Source organism: Sciurus carolinensis, chromosome 9 (assembly GCF_902686445.1).
Source record: "Sciurus carolinensis chromosome 9, mSciCar1.2, whole genome shotgun sequence".
NCBI lineage: Eukaryota > Metazoa > Chordata > Mammalia > Rodentia > Sciuridae > Sciurus > Sciurus carolinensis.
This window is the reverse complement of record NC_062221.1, coordinates 25,578,800-25,597,591: the sequence shown is the minus strand read 5'-3', so window position 1 is coordinate 25,597,591 and position 18,792 is coordinate 25,578,800. Positions and strand designations below refer to the sequence as shown.

General features: G+C 40.4%; 1 protein-coding gene and 1 pseudogene across 5 annotated transcripts in view; both read left to right on the top strand.

Moving 5' to 3' along the window:
- LOC124993408 (collagen alpha-4(VI) chain-like) overlaps positions 1-18,792 on the top strand; it is a 129,881-nt gene that overhangs the window by 89,508 nt on the left and 21,581 nt on the right. For 4 of the 5 annotated variants that reach the window (XM_047565222.1, XM_047565223.1, XM_047565220.1 and 1 more), the window contains 10 exons: positions 2,521-2,583; positions 3,559-3,621; positions 5,548-5,598; positions 10,029-10,064; positions 10,164-10,226; positions 11,885-11,947; positions 13,159-13,194; positions 14,156-14,192; positions 16,644-16,655; positions 16,742-17,235. In XM_047565222.1, coding sequence (XP_047421178.1) covers positions 2,521-2,583; positions 3,559-3,621; positions 5,548-5,598; positions 10,029-10,064; positions 10,164-10,226; positions 11,885-11,947; positions 13,159-13,194; positions 14,156-14,192; positions 16,644-16,655; positions 16,742-17,235 — 918 coding nt within the window. The remainder of the gene's footprint in view (positions 1-2,520; positions 2,584-3,558; positions 3,622-5,547; positions 5,599-10,028; positions 10,065-10,163; positions 10,227-11,884; positions 11,948-13,158; positions 13,195-14,155; positions 14,193-16,643; positions 16,656-16,741; positions 17,236-18,792) is intronic. The other variant, XM_047565221.1, reaches the window with a different exon arrangement.
- Positions 840-1,777, top strand: LOC124993409 (Y-box-binding protein 1-like; annotated as a pseudogene).

Genomic DNA, 18,792 nt, shown 5'->3' with positions numbered 1-18,792 from the left:
TTCTTGCATTCTCTCACACATGAGCTTTTGGGGGACACCTCATATCTAAACCATAACACTTCTGTCAGGAAAAATCTAGCCCTGTAAATTTTTGTGTTATTTTAAATGTCACTTGAAAGTATTTTCTTTTTGGATCAGTTTTAAGTCCAGGCTCTTGTCTTCCCAGTCTTTTAATTGAATCATGTTTCCCCTTAGGTTCAGTTAGCTTTTTGTAGTTGTGGCCAGAATACTCAGCACCCCAGTGACCCACCTCCTCCAGCCATGCTCCACCTATCTCCTGTTACCACCCAGTCAGTCCATTCAAACTAGGATGGGTTGATTAGGTTCAGCTCTCACAATCCAATCATTTCACTTCTGTATATTCCTGAGTTAACAGGAGTTTTTTTGGGGGACACTTCAAATCCAAACCATAATACTTCTGTAGTATATAGATGATTCCTCCAATTTTAATTATGTGGTAGATGTGTATACCTTACTCCCCCTCCCAAACCCTCAGCCATATTGTATATTTTGTATGTTGGAAGATAAAATTGATTAATTGTACTAAATATTGAAGGTTAAGCTCCATGATGGTTTATGGGCATGTTGCCAGTTCCAGACCAGTTCAATAATACAGATGTTCCTTGACTTACGATGGGGCCACATTCCCCCCCTGAACCCATTGGAAGTTGAAAATATCATTAAGTCAAAAATGTATTTGAGAGTTCGATGGGTAGCGGGAGTGGAGAGCGGACCCCAGAGAGCCCTGAGCAACCTCACCACCGCCGCCAGCCTAATTACCATCACACCCGGGGAGGATCCACCGCTGCCACAGCAGGCCGGTCACCATCACTGCAACCATGAGCAGCGAGGCCGAGACCCAGCAGCCACCCGCCAACCCCCACCCCCGTAGCCCCCCCACCCCAGCGCTGCCCACACCAAGCCGGGCACCAGAGAGCGAAGGCCCAGGCGGCCTTACGTAGGCGGCGCCTGCCGGCGGGGACAAAAGGTCATTGCAGCGAAGGTTTTGGGAACAGTAAAATGGTTCAATGTAAAAGAAAAACGGATAAAGTTTCAATAGGAATGATACCAAGGAAGATGTAGTTGTACACCAGACTGCCATAAAGAATAACCCCAGGAAGTACAGCAGTGCAGGAGATGGAGAGGCTGTGGAGTTTGATGTTGTTGAAGGAGAAAAGGGTGTGGAGGCAGCAAATGGTACAGGCCCTGGGGGAGTTCCAGTTCAAGGCAGTAAATAGCGGCAGACCATAACCATTATCCACGCCACCCACTGGGTCCTCCACGCAATTACCAGCAGAATTATCAGAACAGTGAGAGTGGGGAAAAGAATGAGGGATCGGAAAGTGCTCCCAAGGCCAGGCCCAACAACGCCGGCCCCAGCGCAGGCAAAGGTTCCCACTGTACTACATGCAGAGACCCTATGGGCAATGACCACAGTATTCCAACCCTCCTGTGCAGAGAGACGTGATGGAGGGTGCTGACAACCAGGGTTGAGGAAAACAAGGTAGACCGTGAGACAGAATATGTACCTGGGCTACAGACCACGATTCCGCAGGGCCCCTCCTCGCCAAAGACAGCCTAGAGAGGATGGCAATGAAGAGGATGAGGAAATTCAAGGAGATGAGACCCACCCTCACGTGGGTACCGCTGCAACTTCAATTGCCAACACAGACGCCCAGAAAACCCTAAACCACAAGATGGCAAAGAGAAAAAAGCAGCCCATCCACCTGCTGAGAATTCGTCCATTCCCGAGGGTGAGCAGGGCGGGACTGAGTAAATGCCGGCTTACCATCTCTTACCATCGTCCTGCTTAGACATCCAACAAGAAGAAGTGAATATGAAATTCCAGCAATAAGAAATGAACAAAAGATTGAAGCTGAAGACCTTAAGTGCTTGCTTTTGCCTGTTGACCAGATAACTAGAACTATCTGCATTATCTATGCAGCATGGGTTTTTTAAAATTATTTTTACCTAAAGATGTCTCTTTTTGGTAATGGCAAATGTGTTTCTTAAAAAAGCCTGGTTTTTCTCAATACCCCATTAAAGGTTTTTAAATTGTTTCATATCTGGTCAAGTTGAGATTTTTTAAGAACTTCATTTTTAATTTGTAATAAAAGTTTACAACTTGATTTTTTTCAAAAAAGTCAACAAACTGCAAGCATCTGTTAATAACGGTCTTAAATAATTAAAAAAATGCATTTAATAGACCTAGCCTACCACGCATCATAACTTGGCAAAACAGCACACTGTAGAGGATCAGTTGTTTACCTTCATGGTTACTGACTGGAAGCCATGGCTCCCTGTTGCTCTTCAGCATCACAAGACACTATTGTACCACATACCGCTAAACCAGGAAAGGTTCAAAATTTGAAATTTGAAGTATACATTTTACTAAATTCACCATTATAAAGTGAAAAAAAGTCATTAAGTCAAACCATTATAAATCAGACAATCTGTAACAAGAGAGCCAGATGGTTAATTTTGTGTTCCCTGGTGATTTTGGCTATGGTGTTGTTGCAGGGGAATCCTGGGCCTCCAGGGCCAAATGGTTCAAAAGGAAAGGCTGGGGCAAGAGGAATGAAGGTAAATATCAGAGAATACTCTTTCTTCATTGCAACTTGGGGGAGCCTTTTTTTTTTTTTTTAATACTAATCTTTCCCTTGAGTGATCATCTTCAGCCTATATTTCTGATGTGGCTGGTGAAACTATTGACTGACCTTTACTGTGTATCTGGATAGATGGATACAAAGGAAAGACATATAGACAGACAAATAGGAAGTGGGGGTGGGGGCATGTTACTTTTATCAGCAAACAAAGATGTTAACAGAGAGATACATATTCACTCCTGCATTAGTCAGCTATTTCCCTGCTGTGACTAAAGGACCCAACCAGAGCAATTTTAGGGGAGGAAAAGTTCATTTAGGGGCTCACTGTTTCAGAGGTCTCAATCCATAGACAGCAAACTCCATTCTTCTGGGCTCGAGGTGAGGTAGGACATCATCAGAAAAGTGACAGAGGGAAGCAGCTCACATCAACATCAGTAAATAGAGAGAGATACAAATATATACTCCAAAGCCATGCCCCAATTCCCACCTCGTCCAGCCACATCTTACCACTTCAGTTACCACTCAGTTAATCCCTATTTGGGGATTAATTCACTGCTTGGGTTAAGATTCTTACAACCCAATTATTTCTCCTCTGAACCTTGTTGCATTGTCTCACACGTGAGCTTTTGGGGGACACCTCACATCCAAACCAAAACAACTGCAAACATAGGTGTGCACACCCATACCTAGAAAAAGCCAAAGTAATAAAAAAATTCTGCAATTCATGCTACATACCTGGTAATAAATGCAGTACCGGGGTCACTGCTGTATTTGGAAGTATCTGTATTTAACAAAGCTGGAGAAAACCTTTAACAAAGCCTTTAGGCTGTATTGTGATGCTAAAAGAGTGACAGTAATCTTGAAAAGATTGACAATAATCTCTGAGGAAAATGGCATAAAATTGCATAAACTTAGAGAAAATTAATCTCATCTTTTCTTTTTGTTATAAAAGGGAGAGCTTGGTGATGCAGGAAGGAAAGGCCCACAAGGCCATCAAGGACCAAGAGGGCAGCCTGTGAGTTTAGTTTCTCCATTTTGAACTCTTGATTGAATTTCTTGTTTGGTATTTGTTCTTGTTTCACATAAAAAATTCAAATATTCTCTATTTTTTTGCGGTACTGGGGATCAAACTCAGGGCCTTGTGATTGTGAGGCAAGCACTCTACCAGCTGAGTTATCTCCCCAGCCCTCGTTGGGTTACAAAGATGACATGATCACTACAACTGTTGAGAATCATAATAGTCAAAGATTCTCAAACTCCTGTAAAAATAAAGAATGGTAGGCTTCCTTGTTATATATTTGTACATGTCATTGCAGATTTTATGTCAAAATTTCTTGCAAAAACGTGGGATGTGACCATTATGTAGAATTTGTTTTTTTAAATTGTGCTGGTGGTATTCCTTAAAAATCATTTTTATTAAACTGTTTTGGGTGCAAGATTAGGATGCATGCAATACTCCTGAATATACATTAATGTGGTGGGGACGATTAGGCAGTAAAATAGGGTAGTTATTTTGTGACTATTTTCAATTCAACACCTGATTGAATTTAGCTTTTATCATAAAGAATAATGTTACCTTCCAGCTCGGATTTCTAGATTTCTTTCATCAACAGATAGGAAGCGTCTGCAGAGTTTCTGTTCTTTTTTTTTTTTTTTTTTCCCTTTTCCTTCCCTCCTACCCTCCTATCTTTGCACTGAAATACTAGCAAGGAAAGGCACTAAAAGCAGGCCCAAGAGGCTTAAACTCAAATGTGAAAAGGGAAAGCAGAATAGGATTACTATCAAGTGAAATATGAGATAAATAATGGTCAGCTTCTATACTCTGAAAATTCAGATTGTGAAATTAACATTTGTTTGACTTTATTAAACTGTCCTGGCTAAAAACAGCACAAAGCTTGTGCCACCATCTCTACTCATCTCTACTGCTGCCACCCACAAAGCAGCAGCAGCAGCAACTATAACAACATATTTACCATTAAGTACTTTCTACAGAGAAAGTACTAGCATTGGGCTAGAAGCTTTCCATGCACATTCTCAATCTTCCCAAGAACCATACTATGTAGATGATATTATTATCTCTATTTTACAGATGAGGAAACTGAAATTTAGAGAGTTTGAGTAACTTCCCCCCAGGTCACTCATGCAACCATATTGGCACTGAAATAAACACTCGGGTCTGGGCCTGGGGATGTGGCTCAGCGTTGGAGCCTGTGCCTAACATGCAGAGACCCTGGGATCCATCCCCAGCACTGAGAAAAATTATTTAGGTCTGTCTGGGTATTAACCTGTGCATGTAACCATTAAATTACATTTCCTCTATTCCAATCTTGTTCTCTAAAGTCTGTTTTTATCCCTGGAAATTTATGAGTTCTGGACCTTCTTCGTTTGTTTGTTTGTTTTCCCTACACGGAAAGTGAGTTTAGTCCAGTGGAAACTTTATTTGGTGACATGGCTCCTACAGCCCTGCTCTCATCTTGCTGATGTGGCACCTTATTGTAGCTTCTACACATCAACAAGATGATACCTAAAACAACCACCATACTTCCTGCCAGATGTGGTGGCACATACCTGTAATCCTAGTGCCTCGGGAGGCTGAGGCAGGAGGATTGCAAGTTTGAAGCCAGCCTCAGCAACTTAGTGGGGCCCTAAGTAACTCAGTGAGACACTGTCTCTAAATAAAATACAAAAAGGGACTGAGGATGTGGCTCATTGGTTAAGTGCCTGTGGGTTCAATCCTCAGTACAAAACATAAAATGACAAAAACCAAATCCAAACCTCCAAACTTCCTTCTGTCATGGTCTTTTAAAGTTATAAGCCCTTATCCCCTCCTAACTCTTCTCTCTTCCCCACCCACTTGTGTTGTTGACTTATTCAAGGTTCAGATGCTGTTATCAATTATGTGTCAATCTGGGGGACAATTCATCTTGTGTCATTTTCTTAGGGTCTTCTTGGTCCAGATGGATATGGACGTCCAGGAAGAAAAGGAGCAAAGGTGAGGTTTAACCTCCAGGTTACCCTGACTTGAAAAACAAAGCTTTTATAGCCCCCGGTTCCTACTGATGGGCAGAGTCACAGCCTCTGGGACAGGAGTCCTCTGTGTTTCTCCTTCACTAGCAAAGCAATAAACCTTCTTTTTCCTTTTCTCAAAAAAAAAAAAAAAAAAAAAAAAAAGAACAAAATAAAAGGAAAAAAAAACATAACTTTTATTTTATTTTAGTAGAATAAGATAATTTTCCAAGTGGTGTGCCAGGAATGATTTCTATATGCTGCTTACAATGTGCTGTGGTTAACAGAGTTCCCTCCTAAAAAGTTAAAGTGGATTTTGTCTGGTTCTTGTTTAAAAATCAAACCCCTTACTTCATCTGCCACCCTATAAACACTTCCTGCCTTATAAACACTCTTGTCTCTATTTGATGTGCTCTTCTCCATCTCCTTCCCTTGGATGATTTTTACTCATTTTCTAAAACCAACTCACATATCAAATTCTCCTGTGGAAACCTCTTAAGCTTCTCCAGACAGAATTTGTTGTCCTGTGCTCTGTGTTCCTAAAGCACATTGTGTATATTTCTGCAATAGCCCTTTTCCAGCTAGGTTGTATTATAATTTCTCAGTATGTATGTCTACCCACCTAGTCTGTGAATCTGTGGCAGGATTGCCCCTTAGTCATCTTTGCATTGCTGGAACAAAGCTGGCACAGAGAAGGTGCTTAATAAATATATACAAATTAAAGACTGCCACTACCATAAGAAGCTGGTATTTTCCATGTGACTAATGGGTTGCTGATGGGTTTTGAAACATGGAGGTCACATGAAGCTTGTTGAACAACTCTTATTCTGGATGCTTTAGTCTCCCAATTACTATCACTATCACCATCATTTATTGCCTCACATGGTGAGAAATCACTAGATGTTTAGTGATGCTCAGCTACTTAATGTCAGGATTTCTCTGCAACTCTCGTGTTTCCTCTGTGGCTGCCAGATGACACTGCTGCCATGTTGTCAAGCAGAAAAAATATGCAACACAGTAGGTTCTTAGTGAATATCCATGGAACGATGGAGACAGGAAGAGCTTATTGAGTTACAAGCCTCAGTCAAGAAAACTGAGGCTCAGAGAAGTAAGTTGCTTGTGTTCGTATGGCTAGAGACACAGCAAAGCTTAGAAGCTAGCCTACTGGGGCTCCATGCAGGCAAGTTAAGTCTTTCTTCTTAGGAGAAGTTTGCATGTGAGGAATACCAGGTAGAACGTGCTCAGCTCAGAGCTAAGCACAAGGGCGGTCTATGTGTGTTGTTGACGTTATGCAACTCAGACATTCAGTCAACATTTTGTGAATTTTCCTTGGTAAGATGTAGTGGTCTCACTTTAAATGGCCCTTCTTGCTGCTTGGCAGTTCAGCTCGCTTTTCCGAGTCTAATCACTCTCCTCCTCACTGAGGTAACAATTTCATACCTTCCCCACTCTCCTCAAATCTCCAAGACCTGCTTTCTCTTCTACACTCAAAGTAGATGCTTCTGACTTCATTAAGAAAATAGAAGCAATGAGATGAGAACCTCTATATATGTCCACCACCAAGGAGGCCTATCTGCTTGCCCCTGGACCCATGGGTCCTGCCTTCCCTTCTGCTATGCATGAACATTCACGTTTCTAATACTAACCCCTCATCTCCTAGGTTAGAAACTCCACTCCTTTTGTTTCCTTAGAGTTCTATCTTCTGGAATGTGCTTTTATCTTTTGCATTGTCCAATTTCCTTCTCTCTCCATCAATTATTTCCATCTGTGTACAAAATAGGCATATTTCTCCTCTTCAGGAAAACCCGCCTCACTTCTTTTAGCAGCGCTCATTGAAGGGGCAGTCTATACCTCGTTGAGAACTAGGGATGAGACTATCCCTAGGGGATGTTTGGCAACATCTGAAGATGTTCTGGTTGTTACAATGGGAGGGGGGAAGGGGATGCTACTGGTATCTGCTGTGTAGAGACCAGAGATGCAGATTTAACATCCTGCATCACCCAGGACAGCCCTCACAACAAAGAACTTCCAGGTCCAAAATATGCATCGTGCCGAGGGTGAGAAATTCCACTTTTTAACTGATGTTAGTTGAGCCTTTACTCCTTGACTTGGTGTGCTTTAGACAAGGTGAACCTCATGTTGTTAAATCCCACTGTCAGCCCTCTGCACTATCACACTGCATCTCTCAGCAGCTTTTGACAAAGGTGACCATAGGCTTGTTCTTGACACCTTTCCTCATTCAGCTTTCAACACATCCCCCTTTTTTGTTTTTACTAGGTGCTCTTTCTCAGTTCTTTTTGCTGGATCTTTGTAATGTTCTTGATTTTTAAGTTTTGAAAGACTCAGGGCTGTATTCTCATAATTATCCCCCCTTCACCTCACCCCTTAGGAGACTGTACTCAGCGAAATCCAGTTCCCTGACCTCAAATACCATCGCTCCTGTGATCTCCAGTTTGCCTCTCGAGTTTGGACCAATATCTTAACTTCAGAAATGCTTTGTTTGGTCATTTAATAGGCATTTAAAATTGACCTGTTCCTAAACAAGTTTTTTCTTCTTAAATTAACCTTTTATTATAGAAATACTCAAACATATATAAAAATAAAGAGATTAATGTAATGATTCCCTCCCCACATACTCATCACCTAGTTTAAACAATGAAAAACTCTTGCCAATTTTGTTTTATTTATTCTCCCACTCACTCATACCTCCTTCCATGCCAATGATTTTAAAGAAAATTGCAAACATCACATAGTTCATACACAAATCATTCAGGTTGCATCTTTAAAAGGTTGTTTAAAATATGAACCCAAGACCATTCTCACACCTAAGAATTTGCAATAATCCCACCAGTCAAACTGATTCCCTTGATAACCTGTCCCCCACCCCAGCCTTCCTCATCTTAGGGAATGGAGTTCCTCCTGTTGCTCAGGATAAATACCTCTACCTGTCTTCACCCTCTCTTTCTTTCACCCCCTACATTTAATCCATCAACAAATAATGGTGAATATATCTTCAAAATATATCCATCCAGCATGTGATACTTCCTCAGTACTGCATTTCCTCTCTCTGAGCCAAGCCAACATGGTTGTCTACCTGAATTCTTGCAGTAGTTACATTACTCGTCTCCCTGCTTCAGCCCTTCCCTCATAGGGTTATCCAGGAAGCAGCCAGAGCCATTCGTAAAAAACAAAGCCCTGCTGTGGCCCGCGTGTCACTCACAACAAACCCACCGTTATCATGGCCTCCTGTGAACTCTTCAGCTTCATCTCCTTCTGCCTCCCTTCTTCCCTCCATTCTGCTTCCTTAAACATGGCAGCACGCTTCCATTCTTTTGCCTTGGGGGTTTCTTCGTATACTCTTCCTTCTGCCTGGAACACTCTTCTCCCAGATATCTGCTTGGCTTTTTTCCTCAATTTATGTTAGTCTTGGCTCAAATTTCACCTTTTCAGATAGGCTTGGCCTGGTCATCTTACATAAAATAGCCGCTGCCCCCAGCCTATTCCCCAACATGTTTCACGAGTACAGATTCAATCAACTGCAGATAGAAGAGGTTGGAAAAAAATAGTGTCTGTACTGAACATGTACCAACTTTTTTCTTTGTTATTACTTCCTAAACAATACAGTATAACAACTGTTTACATAGCATTTGAATTGCATTAGGTATTATAAGTAATCTATATATGACTTAAAGTCTAGCGAGGATGTGCATATGGTATGTGCAAATATTGTGCTGAGCCATTTTATACAAGGAACTTGAACATCCTCATATTTTAGTATCTACAGGGGATCCTGGAGCCAATCTTTCATGAATACTGAGGGACAATTGTAATTTTTAATTTCTTGATCCTCTTTCTGGTATAGCATTTCTTTCTTCCTGACATGTTATATGGTTTTTTTGTTTGCTTGCTTCATCATTAGCATTTAAGTTCTATGGTGTCTTTCTTCTGTTTACTGCTGAGTTCCTAGAGCCTAGAGAAGTTCTTGGCACATAGTAGATGCCAAATAAATACTTGTTGAAAGAAAGATTACTTTGTGGCATGTCTTTGGTTCTGACAATGAGTGCTTGCTTCCCAACTTTCAATTTGGTGCCTCTCCCTTGGTTTCCTTTGAATCAAACCTTTAAATGGAGAGATAAAAATGCCGAAGAAGGAAGTTTCATTATACAATATGCTAAAGAGAGGGAGAAAAATTTGTAAAAACCATTTACAAGTTGTTTCATGTTGAATTAGAGAAATGGAATATGGGCACTTGAGAGCAGTTCAAGAAAATAACTATTGGTGTAATTGTCTTTCCCAGCACTGTTTTTGATGTGTATTTTCTCAAAAATTACAGTGTTTTCTTTTCCCCCGAGGAATGTCAAGGAAATACTTCATTGCATGACATTAAACCTGACTGTATCTCATTCCTGACACTAGGGTCAACCTGGATTCCCTGGCTATCCTGGTAAACAAGTAAGAAGACATCTTTCTGACCTGGGAACTGGTATGCAACTTGTGTCATTTGTATTTATTTTTCTTTACATTCACAGTTCTGCTTTTGATTTTATTAAGGGAGAAGATGGTGACCCAGGCCACCAAGGAGAGAAGGGAGCAAAGGGAATCAGAGGGAAGAGGGTAAGACGAACCTTCTTCCAAACTGTACAAGCCCCACTCATCACAAGAGCATGTTTATATTGGATTAATGGACTTAGCAGGAAGCCCATTCCTTCTCAGTCAGAACACTTCCCATCCTTTCCCTAAGCTACCACACTCTCCACTTAATCCCCCTCATTTATCTTCTGAATGTGGTTTACCAAACCAACAGAATATACAAGTTGGAATATACAATAACAACAGAAAACACAAGTTGGAGTTCCAGTTATGCAGGATAAACCTTTTAAAAACATGCTTGGGGCACCATGGTCTTTGGTAAGCCTGGCTATGTTTTAGCTGTGGATCAGTTGTTGTTGTTTCTTTAGGATTCTTCCAAGCCTTAACCTTCTTTTAGCTATTTTAGGACTGGATTCTCAGGAATTCTATCTTTGTGGACTTTGAGTTCATTGTGCTTCATGGAGTCTCCCACTAAAAATCTGTGCCTTCAGGTTCTGAAGATTCAGACTTGAAGAGCCACAGCCACTGGCAACTCTTTTTGTAAAGATTAATCCTATGGATATTAACATGGTGGTAGTGTTTAGCTGAGACTTCAAAGAGCAAGGATAACTGGAGAAAGGACATGAACTACTACTCAGAAAAGAGAAAAGAAAGAATATATGTTTTCCTTTTTGGTACTGGGGATAGAACCCAGGGGTGCTCTACCACCAAGATATACCCCTATCACCCCCCCCTTTTTTTTAACTATTCACTTCATTTCCTGTATTGTGTGATTAATATAAATATCTTGCCATATAAAATCAATAGTTTGTAGTAATAACATTTTATACTTATGTGTCATTTTCCCCCATCAACTGTCTCAAAGAAATTTAAGGTACATTTTTTCCCCCATGTTTAACAATCATAAATTCAAATGTAAAAGTATAATACAAGCCATATGTAAGGCTTATCATCACCCCTTTTTAATTGTTTTTTGAGACAGGATCTTGTTAAGTTGCTGAGGCTGGCATGGAACTTGTGATCCTTCTGCCTCAGCAGAAGTTGCTGGGATTACAAGCATGTGTCCAAACACTTGGTTGATAATGTGAATTTTCCATGTATTCAATGATTAGTATTTATACCCATTGGCAATGATATAAAGAAAATTTTGATCTATGCCTACCTTGGCTTACTGCTGGCTCTGGTTACTCTAATCAGCTAACTCATCTTTCTAGTTTCAAATAAAAAAGGGGAAAAGCCTCCATGAAATCCAAATAATGTGTGCCATTTTAAATATCTGGAATTTAAGCAGTGAGCCCATGAACACCATGTGCCTTTTCTGAGACACTGAGGACCTGATGGTGGTGTAGGAATTTTTCCTTTTTCCTGATGTCAGGACCTCATTGTAGACTTCATGTATTTTTTTACTATATGACCTTAAGACTCAACTGGGTATGAAGACATCTTTGAATGGGGAAGTCTAGGGTTAGATGTGTGGGGCAGGAGGGTTGGATGGTTTCCGAAAAGATACCCCTTCTCTTTTAGTCTCCATTTCTCTCTCCATGGATATACAGTTCATAAACCAATTGGACAAATAGCAGACTCATTGACCTTAGGTATAATGACAACTTGATATCTCAAAGTGGGTCTCTGTTAGCTGTAATCAAGGGGGAAGCTTATTCCTTTGCTTTGGTCATTTTTAGGGTAATGCTGGCTTTCCTGGACTTACTGGAACACCAGGTGACCAAGGCCTGCCAGGCAAAATGGTAACATGTGTCCGCTCCTTTCTTTTATTTTCAACCTTTGTGTAAAGAAAGCATAAGGATTTGATAAGAGGTGTCTCTAAAGAAGAAGTGAACATTTGGGACAAACAAAAGGATCTAGGGAGTAGGCCAGATTTGCTCCAGAGGACATTAGCTTCAAATCATTACACAGTATGTATACTTATTTAAAAAAAAAAATATATATATATATATATATGTATATATATATTTTTTCCTTGAGGGTGGGGAATATATTGTAGTGGCTAGAGATTTATGAATCTGCCTAACTACATAAGATAATGCATAAAACTCATTGGAGAGTGAATTTATCAATGCAAACAAGATGAACAACAATATTTATGCAGAAACCAGAAAGAAATCCTAACAAAATAATACATTTATATACTCTTAACTAATAGTGTAATTCCCTGAAAAGTCATTCGGTTTGAAGGGAAAGACTTCGAGGCTACGGTTCTGCTGCATGCCTTGTCCTAGGTCTATCATTCCACAACGAAGGTCTTATGTGGCCAGCTGGGCGTTAAGTCTGATGGTTTTATTGTGGCTTAGGGTTTACTGGGGAGGTGATACAAAGTCAGAGAAGCAAAAGTCACAGAGATAGAAGGACTGTTCACACCATTTTACAGGTGAAGAAACAGAGTGAGAAGATTATAGTGACCTGCTGGAGGTTACAAATTGCTAATTTCTACAGCATAAATAACAAAGATCCTAGACTCCCAGAGTAACTGGAACCAGGCTGCAGCTATAACCTGCATAAATATTGTGGCTCATCTTGTTTGCATTGTAGACTTACTCTCACGGGTTTCCCTAACACCAAAACAAGTACTGGGGAAAAGACAGGGTAGTGATGGGTGGATGGAGAGAAGGGACAGGGGAGGGACTCGGATTTACTTTAGAACAGTGTCTGGTCAGACCTGGGATGTTGAATGAACTTTTCCTGAGTTTGATCCTGAACTGTAGCTTGGTTTCAAAATGACCTGGTCTTCTAAGAGTCTTTGTGTCCCATCCATGTAGGCTGGGACACACTTCTTAGGCACTCTGGCCTGCCTTAAAGGGTCAGACCAAATTCTAGGGCCAGGAGTGAAGGGCTGTCTATGTATGGTGGAGAACTTTCGTGGTAGTTTTTGTCAGCTCTGGAGAAGAATGTGTTTGGTATTCGAGTTTATGTTTTAAACCCAAGTTTCTGTTCTTTTCAGGGCATCAAGGGCCCCAAAGGCTTGGTGGATATGACGGTAGGTGAAGATTTTTAATTATTAAACTTTACTTTTTTTCAGAACATAAAGCTTTCCAGTTTCCCAAACTGGCAATAAATTAATCTGAAAGATTCTTTAGATTCTTTTCTTACAAATACTGCTCATAGTTTATGTTTATAGACTTTGCAGGGTTATAACAGAGTAAAAAAATAGAATAATATTTAAATCCAAAAAGGCATCTAGATGTTTTTCGGTAAAATCAGTTGATGTGAAAGGAGAGACTCTGAGGCTACTACCTTTGTGTGATATGCCTTCCTATGACGCTCAAACATTGCTTACAAAGTGGGTGTGTAAATCAGCCACAGTATAGAACAGACTGTTGTGCCTCCTGGAACACATAAAAACAATCTTAAAAGTTATGATTTTTCATCTTCCAAATACACAAAAACTACTAGATAGGGGTTGGGGGATGAGGAGACAACTGAGGACAGGAAGCCATGGGGTCTGGGGTTGAGGGTAGGACAGAGCAAAGAGCAAATGTTCAAGGGAAGAAGCAGAATTACTAGGGGATGTGGAGGGATACCTGTCCTGTCAATCATTCTAGAGAAGTGTAACAGGAATTGCTAATACAGAGATCCAAGTATTTAAAACATTTCCCTGCAATCTCCACTGAGATTCCTGAATTTCAACTTCAAAATCAGGTTTGATTCCATTGATTGTGAGGAAGATTTAAAAAAAAATATCATTCCGTATCTACCTATCTCATTATATTGTACATAAAATCTTTCAAATGTTTTAAATTATCTACTGAATCCAGAAATAGAATTGTTGGATATTTCATTGGCTCTAATAATTTTTGAGTTTTTTGTTGTAGATTAAAAAGCTTCAGGTATGTCCTGATGACATCCATGTGACATTTCTAAGTCACAGGAGAGAAGAGAAATGTGCTTCAAATTAAATCCTTATTTCCTTTCCCTGTCTTTTCCTATATTTCTAACAGCCTTGTGAAATTGTTGGTTTCATTCGAGAAAACTGCCGTAAGTTACTTGGAAAAGGCTCAAAAGGAGCCAGTATGGGGTGTGGAGATAGGTTAAGGATTGGGGACTTATGTCACCTGAGGATTTGACTGAGGTTTGGGAGGTGGCTTGTCCATTATGAAAAGTTTTTACAAATTAATATGTTGGGCTCAGTCCACCTTTGGGTAAATTATTTTTTCCATTGTGATCTTCAGAGGTGAAGTGGTTTAGAAGGCATACCAACTCAACTATGAAGAAAAATTGTATTGTACAATAAATACCATGCCCCATGAAATGTAATAATTGTACATCTACATGTCTGCATCCCAATACAGAAAACAAAGGGGAACTTTGTTTTTTATCTCATACGTTTAAGTCAGTGGGATCACTAGTGACCTTTTGAAAAGAAATTTGTCCTATATATTTTCATTTGTGTTTTAAAAATGGAATTACGAATTATCATATGTTAAGGAATGTTTTGTCACATTCCCTGATTGACATGCATTTGCTATCTTTAATATATTCCAGGGTATTTACATCTACAGAGCATACATTCCTCCACTTAACTGGCAGCAGGGAGAGAATGTGGACTTGACAAATTGCTTAGTTTGGAAGTTCGGGTTTTCTCCACCATTAAGCTTTCCTCCTCAAACCCTTCCATGCTCTGTCCATTCCCGCACAGTGGCTGTTCAGTGAGATTCTGGAACTAATTTTTCTAAAAATCTTAATGAGTAAAACCATCAGCTTAACCACAAAGGAAAAGAGATGGCCATACAAAAAGTTAAAACCCTCTTACATTTAGGGTATCATGATTTCAAAAGCCAACAGAAAAGGGGAAAAATATTTGTAATATAAACAATAAGCTGGGTGCCATGGTGCACTCCTGTAATCCCAGCAACTTGGGAGGCTGAGACAGGAGGTTCATGAGTTCAAAGCCAGCCTCAGCAAAAGCGAGGAGTTAAGCAACTCAGTGAGACCCTGTCTCTAAATAAAACACAAAATAGGACTGAGGATGTGGCTCAGTGGCTGAGCGCCCCTGAGTTCAATCCCTGGTATCCACACCCACCCGCTCCCCACCCCAAAAATAATACCCACACCAAGCAGAGGACCTATCTTCCTTATTTTATTATGTCAAAGTAAAGGTGGCTGCTACTCAATTAGTTTTATCTATAAATGTAGACATTTTGTAATGACAAATCTGAACATAAAAAAATTAAATTGAAAAAGGTCAAAAGACATTAATGGGGGTTCAGAAAAGAAAAAGTACAAATGAACAATACACCTGTGAAAATGTTCAACCTCACAATAAGTTGAAGAATACAGATAAGAGCAACAACAGGTTCTTTGGTTCTCAAATTGGAAATAATTTAGAAATGACAGAAAAATCCCTGCCCAAAGTTGGGGAAAGTCTAAAAGTACAAATTGCTGGTAGGAGTATAAAATAGTACCATTTTTCTGAAGAGCAATTATACCACACATACAAAAATCCATAATTACAGAGATGTACATGGAGCTATAATTGGATAAATATGCACAGATATTTGTATAAGTGTATTCATCACAAGGAGATATTGTCTGAAGTATTCATGGGACAGCTTTATAGTAGAATAGATGATATGGTTCTGCATGTAGTGATGAAAAAGTCATCATGTACTAAGTGAAAGATGATTCAGAATAGAAATGTACTAAGCCCCAAGTTTTATAAAATAAAATGAAAAATTATTTATACACTTCCACTTAGGTATGATACATATATGATGGATTAAGGATAATTTTAATTTTTTCCAATATTTTCCATGAAAATATATTACTTGTGTATATACATTGATGCATAATATGTATGGCTTATATTTTACATGTTATATGTTTAAATTATATACATATATATAAATAGTTTCAGAATGGCTCAATGTATTAGATTTCATTTCACTCGAATGAGACCTATTGTTATCCTCAACAACACTAGAGAAATGTATTTCTCAAATCGAAGCCCGGAAGTTGTCAGTCTGGGTTGATATGGAGCCCCATGGCATTGAGGGATATAGTCTCTGTATTCCTCCTCCAACCTTGCTCTCCTCTTTATCTTTCTTAAACTGGGAATTGAATCCAGGGTGCTCTATACTGAGCTATATCCCCAGCCCATTTTATTTTTTATTTTGAGACAGTTGAGACAGGCATGGAATTTGTAATCCTCCTGCTTCAGTCTCTTGAATCACTGGGATTACAGGCATACACCATAACGCCTGACCCCTTATATTTTCTTATTCTGTTATTGTGTGTGTGGTGTGTGGGTGTTTACATACGCTCTACCCCGCAAACCACCTCATGGTCTAAGCAGTTTGTGAAACTTTATCCAGCATATCTACATTTCAACCAGCAGGTTTTCCAGGTTGAAACACACTTGGAAAAGATACCCCTGCCTGTATAAACTAATAATATCTTCTTGTCTCTCCAAAATTACTTTCCTTCCAGCTTGTTCAAAAGGTAAATAATACTCTTTATTCACTTAAATCCTCACCCGTTTTGAGGTGTCACAGAATATCCTACATCTGTGTATTCCTTGCGTCAAGGTGTTTATAAATGCCCAGTGTTCCCGACTGAAGTGGTCTTTGCCTTGGACATGTCAAATGATGTCTCCCAGCTGGATTTTGAGAGGATGAGAGACATTTTATCATCTTTGTTGACGAAGTTGGAAATAAGTGAGAGTAACTGTCCAACGGGTGCCCGAGTGGCCATCGTCTCCTACAATGTCAAAACAGATTATCTGGTTCGCTTCTCAGACTACAAGGGGAAGACTGTCCTTCTGCAGGCTGTTAGGAAAATCCCCCTGGAACGGTCATCTGGCCACAGGAACCTTGGGGCTGCCATGAGGTTTGTGGCGAGACATGTGTTCAAACGTGTGCGCACAGGCCTCCTGGTGAGGAAGGTGGCTGTGTTCTTCCAGGCGGGCAGGGCCTACGACACAGCTGCTGTCAGCACAGCCCTGCTGGAGCTCAGTGCAGCGGACGTCATCCCTGCCGTCATCACCTTCTCGGAGGAGCACAACCTTCCAGATGCTCTGCTGGTACGTGGGGTGGTAGGGGTCACAGAGTCGGCACCTGATTCTTACCTTTCCACCAAGGACCCCTGAAGGAATGAGAATTTTTCAGGGGAGGAATTTCCAAGAGATTGCTGTGTGGGCAAGGAATGAGGGTCTCAGTATGGACCCTATTGCCATTGCTACTCCTAGCACGGACTGGCTGTTTTTGAGCACGTGTTCTGTGCTGTGTGCCTCACAGATATTATCTTATTCAGTGATCCCCAAAGCTCTACACGGTGGGTGTTATTGTTTATCTCCATCTCAGGGATAATAAAACAGACTTAGAGAGTTTCTGTATATCATCAATGATCAGATATCCAGTTAATGGAAGACCAATATTATCTACTTTCAGAGCTGTTTTTATTTTATCCCCAGGGCCAAGGACCAAACTGAGGGCTTTGCCCGTGCTAGACAAGTGCTCTGCCACTGAGCTAATTCCCCAGTCCCTCAGAGATGTTCTTAACCACTGTGCTTAACTGTATCATTGGGGATCACAGAATGTAACTTTCTTCCTTTTTTTCCCTTAAATTGGTGTTTCAGGCAGCTTTTTTGCTGCTGTGACTAAAAGACCTGACAAGAGGAACATACAGGAGGAAAAGTTTATTTTGGGGCTCATAGTTTCAGAAGTCTCAGGCTGTAGATGGCCGACTCCATTCCTTGGTACTTGAGGTGTGGCAGAACATCATGGTGGAAGGTTGTGTTGGAGGAAAGCAGCTTAGGACATTTCCAGGAAGCAGAGAGAAAGAGAGAGACTCTGCTCACCTCATCAAATGTATACCCCAAAGGCACAACCTCCACCAACCCACCTCCTCCAACCACATCTTACCAGCCGATGGTCACCACTCACCTAATCCCTATCAGGGGATTGACACACCGATTAGGTTAAGACTCTTATAGCCCAATCATTTCACCTCTGTGCCTTCTTGCATTGTCTCACACATGAACTTTTGGGAGACACCTCACATCTAAAGCATAACAACTGGGATATAACGTATGTACCCGCATTTAAAAAGTGAGAAAGGTGCAGTGATTTTTAAGCACACACAGAGATGGATTTTTATATATGTTTATTCTCCTGTGACCAAGATGTGGTTTCAGATAAAGGACACTTTCAGTATCCTATACATGTTTCTCATGTCCCCTCCTAAACCATACACTCCGGGTAACTGCTCTTCTGACCTCTATCACAGACAGATAGCTTTTTTAAACCTGTCTTAGACCTGCATATAAATTAAAATGTGCAGCACATACTCTTTTGTCCCTGACTTCTTCCAGTAAACATGGTGTCTGTTTTTCTTGATCATCCATGCTGTGTATATGGGTAATTTGTTCTTTGTTATTCCTGTGCAGTTTTCTACATATGTATATGTAGAAACAACTTACTCATTTATCTATTCTCTAAAATTTACCTTTCTAACTTGAATTCTCCAGAGATTGCTGTGTATGCAAGGAGGGAGGGGGTCTCAGTATGGACCTTATAGACCATACATTCTTCTGGAATATCTGGGATGATTTTTCGAAATGAAGGGTGTTTTTCTTCTG